Below are 13,966 nucleotides of genomic sequence, written 5' to 3' on the forward strand. Positions count from 1 at the left end.
ACACATACAAGCAACACCACTAAATTCTTCAGGCATTACATTTGGAAATAGACACATAGAGGACTCTAAGCCTCCTGATATACTCACAAATCACAAATACACACACCCACAAACTACTCATGACTATACACCCCAAATGCTCAGACACACTCAAAACAGAAAAACACCAACAACCTCTGCAGTCTTACTAATATACATACACAATTCTCACACACCTATGGACACACACATGCAAATATTCCCAAGCCCTGAACATACAGATCCCCTCCCAAACACTATACGTTATGCTACCTCTCCAGAATACAAGCTCCCCACCACCACCCCAACATATAAACTGTATATGTGGGGGGGGGTGTTTATATATATATATTTCTACCCTCACCCTGAATATATAGACAGACCACCTCTTACTCCTACCAAACACATGTGTAAACACCCTAGCATTCTCCAAAGAAATACACTTTGAATACTCCTAACAACTCCATACCTTATGAACAAACTTTGATAATGCATGAACCTGATGATGGACACACACACAGATTAGAATACACAAGTAAGATACATGGAAGTGTCTCCAGCAAACCAGTTATGAAACAACTTCCATATATCAAATTATCCCTAGCTATTAGGAGCCAGCTCACACATATGCAAGTACTAACAAATACCCATATCACATATTTCTAATACATAGAAATGCAATTGTCCAACTTCCCTGTAGAAACATAGAACCCCACCTCTTTATCAGATATACATATACTCACTTCCCAAAATACATAAGCTTCAGAGGCTCCTACTGAAAATTACAAATGCACAGCCTCAGCAAATATTCCTCCAAGTGGCCATGCCCCTTGAATACACACACAAACTCATTTAACACATAACTCTCCACAAGTCCCAAATAGAACCACAGTTACCCAGAACACTACAAATATGCAATAATATCACCCTATATGCCCTTTGTTCCAAATACACATACAGTACCACACTACTGGCATATACATAACCCCACATTCCCAACCTCTCACACACAATTAACTCTGCCATCTTGCAGAATACAGAATCATACAAACACAACATACCTACATATACAACATCCACCAGTCCCAGAAAATAGTCACAGACTTGCCCTCTACACATCCAAATATACATAGACAGCTCCTGAAAATGCACCCACACAAACACCCCATAACCATACAACATGCCCTGAATACACAAATGATCATCCTACATTCCCCAAATATACAAAATAAACAGACTGGACACCCAAAGTAATATACACCACTACTTTTCCTGACATTACCCTTATGCATATGCAGATAATCCTTCCAAATCCACCATTAGACACACATAAATCCCCAAATTCATGGGTGATAAAAACACATGTAAACATATTCCCCAAACACCTAATTACAAACACCTAACCACCAACTCCTTGAGTATGCCTGCGTCACATCTCAACACCCTCCAAGTACAACACTCACTCTTACACACTCTCACAAAAACACAGGCATGACCTCCCTTCAGACACAAACATCCACAGACAAAACCAACCCACACCTTTGACTACATATCAGATTCCCACCAACCAATTAAATATGTACAGACCCCATCTATGCTTGCAAATCAATCATGATTTGACATCAGACTACAAATACATGTTTATTACCACATTCAGCAAAGTTGCTCCCATCACTGACAAAAGAATGCAGTTTGGACATAAGTGTTGATTGATGTTTTTATGATAAGAAGGAAGACACTAGTGAAACCATGAGTGTGTTCCTTCGATCTTCACTCATTTCCCAATCACCTGAGCTACACCTTTGGAATCAGATGAGGGTTTTCAACTCGCAAGAACGTCCCTCTAGCTTTTGTACTCTTCAGAACGCGCAGCCTAGAACGGCACCTGTTTAATAGCTCACACACACTACTTACCCCCCACCGTAGGCCCCGCAATCACTGAACCCTTCATGCAGCCGGCTCCCCAGTGGTGCCAATAACCCTGGGGTAAACCCCTCAAGGGAATCGAGCTCTATGGGGGCGTGAATCCACATTGTGGGGAGTCTCCTTACACGGACAAGGGCACAAATAACCCACAGGGTGAACAACAGCGCAGAGCGGTGACACCTGAGGGGTGAAAAGTCCCCGTACCCCTTACCTCAGGGTTCCTAGAATTGACTCCAGAGGCGGCCATGACAGGCCCCGCCCCCGCTGGACAGCCGTTGGGGCCCCACCCTCCGCGCTCGCGCATGCGCTCCTGTCTTCTGGAGCCGAGCCAACTGCCCCAACAGACGCCAGGAGCTGTTGGAGGACGGCGGTCCACGTGCCTGAGAGCCCCGCCCCAGTGGGCGTGCGCAGGCGTGCGCAGGCGTGCAGGCGCGGGGCACGCGGGGATCTGTTCCAGGAGGTCTCTGCAGGAGAGGAGAGAAATGCAGGGTCGGGCACGCTACGCAGCATCTCTGGCGACGCTCCTCGCCGGGAACCTTCGTGACGGTGTCTTCTTAAAACCAGCTCTTGTGAGATGTGCACTCGTGATTTTTCTATTGCACACCTGAAACCCATGCACTTAGCTACAAAGAGTTCTGGAGAGCTCCACTCTAAGCACAGTAGCCTCAAATTGGGGCAAGTGCTTTCATGCCCTTTGGACTGCAGTTCCTTGGTTCTTCTTTATGCCTTTCAAAAAACAGTAGGTCCTTTTTCCTAGCAAGCCTGAAGTTTCCGCTAAAGAACAATTCTAGCCAAGAATTCAGACCTGGGAAACACTCTTAAGATACTGTCTCCTGACTCCGTTCCTAGAGTTTTTCCAAACGTATTTACTCTACTAGAATATTTTTTCTCAGTGTATTTAATACATGGAGGTTTTTCAATAAATGTTGATTCACAGGTGTTTCCTTTGTACGGTTTTTTTTTTTTTTTTAATAACTTTGAGAGAGAGTGGACAATCTGGGCCAATTTCAACACAGCAGGTAGTATGGGAACAATTTTACTTTCCCTCTCTCCTTTTTTGTAATATCTTGCAGACTTTCAGTTGGCATTAAAAACAACAACAACAACAAAAATAGTAGCAGGATCAACTTACTGACCTGACTTTGTAATACTTCCCAAAGAAACTTCAATCATCAGATCCTCTTTCTGGTCAATTGCAAGATTAGAGCATTTCTCACTCAACAGAATGCCTCTGAAAACCCCTCACGTCTAACAGCACTAAGCGCCTCCAAGTGCACAGACTTGAAAACTCCACAAGACACAAACATGGTATCTCTTCATTTCTTTAACGTTTCGTGATTGAGTGGAAGATGAACTGTCTTCTGAGGCTTGTGATGCATGTCCAGAGATGTTTTTTCTCAGTAGTCAATGCCTGCCCGCAGCCTCTGTGCAGGAATAGTCAGAGATCATGATCCAAAGGACTTTTAGATACTCCCTTCTGTGACTACTCTTCCCAAATTACATTTGGGCTAATTTGATTATCTCTGTCTCTGGGGTGTAGGATTTTGAAGTATTACAAAAGTGATTGCAGAATTGGGACTGGCTAATTTTTGCACAGTGCAATTTTTGTATCAGCGGCCTTGAGAAGAGTCCTTCAAATACTGTATCAGAATTATGAGTGAGAATCTTGTAAATAATTGGTTGAATGACTGAACAAAGGGAGGAAGCAACAAGGAAGCCTGCCTTTCTCGAGTGCCTGGGTACAATATTTTGCCTCACCATCGCTCTAGTATGAAGTTATTGGTTGAAAATCATATGAGTTTTCCTTCATTGTAAAAGCTCCAGTACTGAGCGATATTCCCAAACTGTTTATTTTTTTTCAGTCCCCGACAGGAGTTTCTTTAGATATAAAGTTCACCATGCTGTTGCTTGAAATAGTCTCACCTTATCTTCTCATCTTCTTCTGAGTCAATTTTTCCTGACAAGGGGCAAGGAACTTCTTAAGCACCAACAGGAGTCTTTTTCACACTGTGGAACAGTCCTTCTAAACCTCTGTTTCCTTCCCCAACACCCCACAATCAGTTGGAGTTCTACTGCAGCTACAGCAGTGAGAGAATCTCGTCTCGCAAGAGATTTGGTTGCCATCCTCTGAGGTTTTCAGCCTTCATCTCCCTTGACAAGTTTCCTAACAGTCCTCTCTTCTCACAACACAAACCACGAATACTCTTTCATATCATTTTGATAGTGGTAAACTGACTGACATGGATTCTCAATATGAAAATAATAATCAGACAAGTTTTGTAAAAGGAATGCTACCATCATTCCCATGCAGATGGGGCCATATGCAACGATGAGCCTAGATTCTAAAGAGCAAGTGTATGTAATGCAGACAGGAAATTAACAAACTTGTAAGCAGGGCTTGCAGGCTAGGATTTAGATGCAAGTGGGCTTGTCTGAATGGGGATTGGACACTGGTGGATAAACTCTTGGCATTGTGTCAAGGTGCACATCCATCTCATGGGTAGTGGACTTTTAACACCTAGAAAAACCAGGGCTCTAGGATGTTTAGTCCCTTTAACATAAGGAAAGAGAAGAAGATTTTCTGCCTTCTTGTTCCTTACTTCTGTCCTTACCCCTACTAAGCCAAGATGTTCAGTGCTATATGATGGCTCTTCCAAATCCATTTCATCCAAAGAGCCTGCAGATTTTGTGTATGTTTACAATTGTGTTTTCTGTTGGAGCCAAGATGCACACTTGAGTCTCGTCACTCCAAGTTCTCTTTCTCATAAGGATGAGTAACTGATAATAGCTTAGTATGTTCTAATTTTTTGGTAGTGTTGCCAGATAAAATACAGATTTCGAGTTAAACATAAATTTCAGATAAACAGGGAAAGAATTTGCAGTAAAACTATGTCCAAAATGTTGCATGGGACAAAGTTGTACTAAAAATGAATTCATTGTTTATGTGAAATTCAAAAGTCAAATTCAGTTAGGCATTTGTTACTTTTCTTTACTAGATCAAGCCACCCTATTCTTTCAGGTCTTTGAAATGTAAGAGACTAGAAATTGTTGTTCTAGGAATCTAGTGCAGAAACAGAGGAGCCACGATACCTGTACAAAGACAATCATTGGAAATATCCTCAGATATATAGGAACATATATGAATTTTCAACTAGAAAAAAAAATGAAGGCATTTTAAAAACTGAAAACAGATTGCCTTCGTTTTTAGTTGCATGACGTATCTCTGGGAAGATTTTAATGAAAGAGATAACACTGGTTTCCTCCGGGAAAGAGGATTGGGTTGACAGGGGAAAGAGGTGGGAGGAGGACTCGCCACTGCATATTCCATTTTGCACAATTTAATTTTGAACCATGAGAAGGTGTTAAATATTAAAAATTAAAATATTACACTAAAATCATTTAAAAGGTAAAAAACTAAATGTTTTACAACCATGGAATACTATGAGAAAGACATTTAGTGAATTCTGGTCTTGGACATGGGGGCTGCATGACGGTTTTTTGATGGACGGGGGCTTTCCAGCACAAAGGGTCATTAGTAAGGCTGGTCCTGCTGGATGTTGGTTGGAGCACAAGGACCACTCCCTTAGGAGTGATGTATATACAGCAGTCAAAGACACTGGATCTGCTGAGACAATCCTAATTTCAAATACTCAGTTCCATGTGGCCATAAATACCCAAGTGTTTATCAGACTAACAGTTCTGAATTTTGTTCAGAAAGTCTAGTCTCTGTTGAAGTAAGTCAAGAGCCAGGTAGGAAGCAGAGTGTGTTGAGGGACACAAAACTAGGTTGATGGAAAAAGAAGTGAAAGGAAGGGAACATCAAGTCCAACCTCGGTGCCTTGAATCAAAAAAACAGTTTATAAACTGCATAAAGAGGCACACGCCAATTGTGTTGCCACTGTGTGAGGTGGAAGGAACTTCCGGTTCTTGCCTACCTGCCAGAGCCCTCGTGGAATGTCTCCCCACCCCCACCCTACCCAGACCCACGTGCCCTCTGCCCCTCCCTCACTGCAGAATGTTTAGATTCAAACCTGCCCCTCCTTCACTTGGATCCTGAGCGTCTGCTGAAGCAGGTCACTCTCTGGGTCCTGGTCTTGACTTTTCTCATTGAGGCTACCAGGCAGCAGTAGTCCGTGCCCAAGCCTGCAGGATGGCTTCAGAAGGAGGTAAGCCTATAGGCTGGGGGTGTGTTCTCAGAGACCCTGCCATCCCTCACATCCTTCGGGTTCACACGTGACACTTCACGGTGGGCACACAGTTGGACTGAAGTAGAGGGAGAAGAGAGCCCTGGACACACGAGGACATTTCACCTGGGGAGACTGGGGAGCCTGAAGGAACCTGAGACTGCACTGGGGAGGAGGGGTCATTGGAGGCGGATCAAGAGGAATTGCCCTGGCTATGGAGAAAGGATGGCAGCAGGCAGGTTGATTTTTTCTAGAAGGGAGACAAGCCACTTTGAAACGTGTGTGTAAGGATGTGTGTGATGTCCTGGTGGTGACACAGGGAGGGTCATGAGGAAAGCCTAGACGTGTCTTGTGTTCCTGAGACACCTGAAGCTTGCCTCACCATATCTTTCTAAGGCATTTGAACAGGAGCATACTGTATCTAAGGGGGCCGTGGGGAGAGATGGTCTTGGTGAGAAAACTATTCAGTGGGGCTGTGTGTGGCCACACCTGCAGTGAAGTGTCCTCTCCGAGAGCTAGGCAGGAGGTTACTCTAACTGCCGCAGCCCACACCTCGTCCACTCCTCCCAGCCCAGAGCTCACTTCTCAGTTCAGGCAACTGTTGCTTGGGATTCAACAGGGGATGGGCAACCGTGTAACTTCAGCCAAGAGAGGGCTCAGATTCCTGAGTTGCTCTGAATTGTTCTTGCTTTTGTGGAATCGCAGTACTTCAGACCTACTTCATCTCGTCCCATATCTCATGGTGGACTCTCAGGCTGCCTTGAGAGGAAGAGTTTGTTCATATTTCATGTCACTCCTTCATGGACAGGGGACAGATGTGGAGTGGGGTTGTTATGGGTGGATTGTCTGTGAAGGCTGCTTCCTCTTTTAAAGGGGGAAGGAGTGTAGCCCAGGGGCAGGAAGACGATCTTCTGTGTTATTATTAAACGTCCTATGACACCTGTTCTAATTAATTAGGTGCACCGTGGTGTGTACCTTGTTCTCCTGAACAAGGATGTGTTCCAGACAACTTGATCGCCATGGCACCTGGCTTATGCCTGCTTCTTAGATTGTCTTTCCATTATTGGGAGCTGGAAGGGGAAGGACCACAGGCGGTCTGTACTCCCACGACCAATGTAACATGACAATTCTTTGGCCCTTGTTTAATCCTCTGCAGCCATCACTGGCTGTGAAATGACAGAATCTAAGGGACACGCACCTACTTCTCAGACCCCCCCCAACCTGCACCGCCTCCTAGGAACAGAACTCCTGAGTGATGACAGTGACTCTGGGCACTGGGGAGGGGGTGGCAGGACCTGGCCCATGTTACATGTCTGCTGTGGGTTGTTCTGAGATGCAGGTGCATTCTGGGCCAGTGTTAAGGGTTTGTATCAAGATTCCATTAGAGAGATATTTTCCAGCATTTTGTTTTGTTTTGTGAGGCTAGGAAAGAAAGAGGGGATTTCTACTGAGCATCAGGAAAAGGAGGACTGAGGAGGAGGTGGGGCCCCAATATTTTACACAGTGCCTGTCCACAAAGGGCCTTTGGGGGCCTAGAACTTACCTTGGAGAAGGTCCCTACCTGCTAGTACGCCGGCTGAGGGGCATTTCTCACAGAGCGGATGTCCACCCAGTTCCAGGTCTTGGGAGACAGCCTGTGAGGCTTAGGTGCCAGGGGGTGCCTTAGGGAGGCTCTCCAAGTCAGTGCTTGCTGAGGCGATTTCTTCTCGGCAGACAGGGTTCAGGGACCTTGGTGGATGGGCACGGGGTCGCCAGTGGAATAATTCTCAACTGGAGGTCAGGGCATGAAAATCACTTGAAGACATTTGCACGCTGCACAGTTTCCCTTGTCCAAGTGTCCCTCACCTGTGGAGATGTACACTCTGATGCCACAGAAAGCCTCGGTCCCACTTGCCCATTCTCCTCCTCCATTCACTCCTTTCCTTTGCCTCCACAGCATGTCCAGTGCTGGGAACGGATGTGACCATGAACCCCGGTGCCTCCTTGTCTACTTTCACGGCAGTGCCCTTCCCTCCACCCACTCCTGGCGCCCAGCACCGGCCACCCTGGCAGCAGCACCTGCCACGTCCCATCACCCCAGCATTCCCTCCTGGCAGCAGCCTGCTGCTGCCAGCTTTCCCCAGGACGCCTTTGGTGGTTAATGGTGGCCATGGCCCCAGTGTCCCTGGGGCTTGCAACCTCACTGTCCAAGTCAGGTCACAAGGGAGGCCAGTGGAGGCCCCCCAGACTCAGACCTTTGTCGTTACTCAGGCCCCCCTCAACTGGAGCGCTCCAGGGGCCCTCAGCAGGAGTGCTGCATGTCCTGCACCCGTATTCATAGCAACCCCTGTGATGGGGACCGTTGTGACTGCTCCAGCTGTTGGAGTTAGTCAGGCTGGCAAGGGAGGCTGGACCCCAGGCTTTCCTCCTCAAGCTCCACCACCAGCTGCCCAGCTGGCCCCTATCATTCGCCCAGTGAACTCTGGGCCATGGCCACATGGCACTTCCAGGGAGGGCCGCCTGGCCACCAACCAGTCCAACGCCTCGCAGGATGGCTCCTCTAACACCCAAAGCGTGTACAGTAACTTCCGACGTTGGCAACACCTCAAGCCCCTGGCCCGGAGACACTTTCACCGGAGTCCTGATGCAGAAGCTTTTTCCTGCTTTCTCATGTGAGTGAACGCTCAGGGGGTCCTGAGCTTATGGGAGCTTTTAGATAAAGAGGAACTGGGGATGGACTCGCACGTTAGCTTTCTAGGGATACTGGAAGGAAGGTGTGAGGGCGATGTCCATGCTATGAGAAGGCACATTGTCGGTCACATGGGTGGGCCTACCAGTCCGTGACATCAGGACTGAAATGTGCCCTATCTCAACTGGCCCCACCACCCTGTGAGTCTGGCCAGCTTGCTCTTCCATGATTCTCATGGTAATATGGACTGAAGACTTGCAGTCAGAGAGGGTCATGGTGTAAGGTGAGGAGCCAAGGAGTGGATGCCGCACTCTCCTGTGGTGCCGTGTCCTTCATACAGGACTTGAGCGTACATGGCCAGGGGAGGTCACTTCAGAGGAGGGGGAGGAGCGCGGGGCCCAGGAGGGCGCTTTATGCATGCCTCCACTTCGTTGTGGAGAATTCCACGAGGAACAGGGTGATGGTAGAGCTCTCCTAAGGGCGTGGGCTCTCTCCCACTAGACTTGTGAGCCTGGCAGGCATTTCCATCCTAAACCTCCGGTCCCTCGTAAAAAGGGGACAATTACACTTCACTCAGAGGACTGTGCAGAAGACCCCTTGGGCTAATCTATGAAGTGTTAGCAGATTGCTTGGCACATGCCACGCCTCATTGATGATAGTGATTTTTATGATGAAAATGCAGGCTTGAAGAGGAAAAGAGCTCCCCAAGGCAAAATGTCTCAGCTCTAGCCTGGGAGTGGATGGTCATCCTTGAGTGAGTGTGAGGCGGTGACAGCAGTGGCCGGGAAGGCTTGTCTTTGCCCTCCCAGACACCCGCCTCTCACCCTCCTGTCGCTCAGTCATGCTGTGTTGAGTGATGTGTGGTCCACATTGTCGGGTGGGGTCAGGCAGGTGGGGGCTGGGCTGTGCCCAGAGACTGACCCCGAGGGCTTACAGCCCAGTGCTTCGATCCCTGGCCCGCCTGAAGCCCAGCATGACGCAGGAGGAGGGACTGTGGAGGGCCGTGCAGGAATGGCGGCGCATAAGCAACCTTGACCGGATGATCTACTACAAAATGGCGGAAAAGTGAGTCAGCGTCCTGGGCCCAGGGGCTGCGTGGAGGGTGAGGCGAGTGGGTGAGGGCAGGGTCTGGCCGTGGGGGTGCTCATCAGAGAGGACAGAGGAGAAGGGCTGTCACCCAGCACAGGGTCCCCGCAGCCCAGGGGCCCTACTGTCCTCCAGAAACCCCTCCCTCACCTTGAGAGTTTGAGACTTCTGTCCTTCCTCCACCAGGAGCTCTGCCTTCCCCTGATTTTGACCTACCCTTGCCTTGATATGAAGGTCTTAGGACGGGGCAGGGTGAAGCCGTGAGTCCAGTAGGGGTCCAACTCCGGCCATATGGGATGGGCTGGGGAAAGAGCTCCACCCGCCAGCCTGCTGCTTCCTTAGTGGTGGATGGCTGGCGGCCACTGACATAGATTTGGGACCCCCTCTCCTTATGAAAAGTGGCCTAAGTGGGTACCCTGGAATCCGTGAAGAAGCTGGGGAAGCCAGCTGTCGTCAGCCCAAGGGTCTCCGGCCCTTCCAGTGTTTGCTCCATGGTAATCCCCTTGGTTTAAGAAACAAAACCAAACAAACGAGTGCCTCTCAGAGGAAAGGAAGGCCTCTCCTCTAAGCTCAGCATCCACATCGTCCAGCCTCTCCTGGGCCCTGTCTCCAGGTTTATCTTCCAGGACTCTCATTCCCAGCCCAGGGTCCTGGATTCGGGCAAGGACCCCTGTGGGGAACACATGCCTGTTCCAGCCTCTGGCTGTCAGCCCTTCATGTGGTTCTGGATGGGGATGGGGGGCATGAGGAGGGTGCCCCCTGGGTCAGCCATGTGTCCCGTTGACCTGGTTCAATTCAGCGACCTGGGTCTATGCTGTTGAATGCCCTCCAGTGCTGGTGAGGCAGGAAGGGTCCCAGATCTTGTTATCACTTCCAGGAGCAGCTCTCTGCTGTGGACAGCACCTCACAGGGCCTTGACGGCCCCAAGGCACATCCTCTCCCAGTGCCTCATTCTTGGCTGCCTTTGTTGGGCTCCAGAACCCAGGCCTTTTTCTCAGGGTGGCCTGTGCCTCCGTCACCCCCCAGGTTCATGGAATTTGCGGCCGAGGAGGAGACGCACATTCAGCATTTGCAGTGGATGCAGTGCGCGCAGCACCTGCCTCCTCCAGCCCCACCGAAGCTGGATCCTCGGGGGCCCCCAGCCCCGAAAGTGCGCCTTCAGCCAGGCACCCAGCTTCCCACTGGAGCTGAAGGCACAGGTAACAGGGGCCTAGGCTTGGCCACCGTCCCCATGTGGATCCTTTTCTTTCAAGACAGGGGCATTGGTCTTTCAACCAAAACAGCCACCGAGGCGGGGGGTGGGGGGGTGGGGTCTCAGCTGCCCTTTGTCACTACGGGGTATTGACTTGGTCAGTTTTGTAACTCCTCTCACACCTCCCTGTCAAAGGACCCCACACGAAGTCTGCCTAAGTAGTGGGCTTGAAGGGGAGACCCCTAGAAAATTGGAGGTTCCCCACTTCCTTACTTGTGACTCTCTTAGATGACCCCCTAACCTCCCCTCTCCAAGTGTGCATGAGGCTTCAGATGGTCCTGACCCCTCCCACACCCACATCAATGTCCCCCAAACAATGCCCTCACCAACGTGCGGTCGGTGGTCAGGAGGTGGACCGGGAGTCCCTCACCTTCCTTCCCTTCCTCCTGCTCTGCCTCAGCCTGTGCTCCCAGGATGTGCGGCCCCAGGGCCCAGCCCTCGCACCCAAAGCCACACAGATCCCAGCGGACCCCGGAGCCCAAGGCGCCCAAGGAGATTCCCCCTGAGGCTGTGAGGGAGTATGTGGACATCATGGAGGCGCTGGTGGGGCCCGTCCACTCAGCCACTGGCGAATCAGATGCAGAATGTGGAGAGGATGGAAATGAGCTGAAGCAGGAAGAGGACAGCACCTACTTGGACCCGGGTCTCTTGAGCTACATTGACAAGCTGTGTTCCCAGGAAGACTTTGTCACCATGGTAGGCTGGGCTTGGAACCTGGGGTCTACAAGATGCCAGGGCATGGAACTCTCAGCACCCAAGATCTGGGTTCTGCTCAGGCCGATGGGACTTAAGCTCAGCTCCTTGTTCCTGAGCCTGGTGTTAGGGGAGGTTTACGCAGGTGTATGTGTGTATATGTTTGTGTCTGTGTGTATGCCTTTGTGTCTGTTTATGTGCATCTGTATATGTGCTCTTTTGTGTGTGACTGTGTATGTGCATGTGTGTATGTGTGTGTGTGTGTGTTTGTGTGTGTGCTGACCATCCCCGCCTTGTGGAGGAGAGTGGGGGTGGGTCTCTGCTTTTCACTTTCCCTCCTGGTCTTCTTGTGTCACAGGCCACTCCTGGCCAAGGATGCTCACAGCCTCTTCTTTCTGTCCAAGGTGGAGGCAGTCATTCACCCTCGATTCCTGGCAGAATTGCTTTCCCCAGACCCACAGCTGGATCTCTTGGCCCTTGCTGAGGAGCTGGAGCAGGAGGAAGGACTCACCCCTGAAGAAGTGAGCCAGGGGAGGGAGAGGGACACTTAGGGAGCCAGGGGACTCCAGGGGAGGGGGGACCCCAGGTGATCCAGGGGACAGGGGAAACCAGGTGGCCCAGGGGAGCCAGAGGAGGGAGGGATCGCAGGTAGAACAGGGGAGACAAGGGACACCCAGGAAGACCAGGGCACGGAGGGACCCCAGTGAGCAGGCGAGAGCTAGGGCCCCAGAACAGGAGGCCCACATGGCTCTGTCCATCCCTTCCCTACCTCGGAGACCTGGCATGGGGAAGGGCCCTCTCTGGGGTGGGTACAGTGCAGGGTGATAGGAAGGAGAGGATGGGGAGCCGGGAGCGGAGGGAAGGACACACAGCTGGGAATAAGGTGCAGGAGGATGGCAGGAATGCCACCGTGTCTGTATTTGGAGTCTAGTCCTGGGGTCACCCGTCCCCTCCTCCCCCCCAGGGCCATTGTCGCACTGCCCAGTGCTCCTCCTCTCACACGTGCGTGTGGAGCCGTCACTGTCCTCCTCCCTCCTACCAGCTGGTGCAGAAACGACTCCTGGCCTTGAAAGAGGACGAGGGTGGGCCGGCAGCCCCGAGCCACAGTGCACCCGGAATGGGCTCAAGTCCATCTGAGTCCCACGCCGGCCAAGGTGCCCAGAGGCACGACCAAGACCGCCATCGAGGGGTCAGTGATGAAGCCTGCCCACCAGAGATTGATGTTGAGGCTCTTCATAGGCCCATCCGAGCAGACACTGGCCCGTTCGGGCCCAAAGTCTTTGTTCCCTGTCGAGGACGTCAGGAGGTCTCTCCATTCCTTGCCGGACGGCCCTCCCCTCCCCAGGGTCAAAGGCACACTGGCCCTCTACTGGGACCCAGGGATGCGTCTGTTCTCAGAGAGGCGTCTCCTGTTCGGGAGGCCCGAGGGCCCAGGGACGCGTCCAGTGAGGACGAGGAGGAGCTCCCCAGCCTGGCCTTCCTCTTTGCCTCCCCGCAGAGCCTGCTGCCTTGCTGGCTGTCCCAGAGTCCTGCCCCTGCCTCAGGCCTGGCCTCCCCTGGAGGTTGGGGGGCCCAGAGAGCTCCCCAGGACCCCTCCCCTCAGAGAAGAGGCCCCAGCCCAGCTCCACCAGCCGCTCCCAAGTCGAGGAAGCGGGCTCTGTGTGGGCGCCCAGCCGCTGCTGAGAAGCTGTCCATCCCCGGGGCTGGCCACGGGGTCTCTGCGAGGCCAGCCTTGGCTCTGGGCCTGGCTCGCCCCTCACAGCCGAGAAAGAGAAAGCGTGACACTTTTGTCACAGGGAAGAGGAGGAAGAAGAAGAGGAAGCACTGCAGCCAGTAGGGAACAGCCGGGCCGGCCCTCCAGGGCGAGCCCCCCAAGGCGGCCCCCAGGGGAGCCTAGGGGCTCCTCCTCACCCCAGTGCTGATCCTGGAGGATATGGGAGGAAGGGAGGGAGGGCAGGACCAGCAGGGCGGGGAGGGGAAGTGCGATTGTGGGGGGTTAGGGAGGTGGGGGAGGTGGGTGTGGGCAGGACCTTTGGAGTGATGTATGAAAATTGTGAATAAAGATAGTTTTGGTGGGAAATGCTCTCAGGCCACTGTCATCTTCTTCGTGTGGAGCTGCTCCATAGAGAGCGAACCTGA

At 51.3% G+C, this 13,966-nt stretch overlaps 1 protein-coding gene across 1 annotated transcript; it reads left to right on the forward strand.

Annotated features, from left to right (window-relative positions):
* Positions 1-2,246: 2,246 nt before the first annotated feature.
* On the forward strand, positions 2,247-13,664 carry LOC309633815 (NUT family member 2G-like; the record flags this gene model as incomplete). Its single annotated transcript, XM_082403061.1, has 8 exons — positions 2,247-2,513; positions 6,525-6,579; positions 8,065-8,779; positions 9,733-9,861; positions 10,909-11,215; positions 11,561-11,830; positions 12,232-12,348; positions 12,870-13,664. 8 exons carry the CDS (start codon positions 2,247-2,249, stop codon positions 13,662-13,664), a joined length of 2,655 nt encoding a protein of 884 aa, XP_082259187.1.
* Between the last annotated feature and the right edge of the window lie 302 nt (positions 13,665-13,966).

This window comes from Balaenoptera borealis (genome assembly GCF_965194805.1).
Source record: "Balaenoptera borealis genome assembly, chromosome: 8".
Classification (NCBI taxonomy): Eukaryota; Metazoa; Chordata; class Mammalia; order Artiodactyla; family Balaenopteridae; genus Balaenoptera; species Balaenoptera borealis.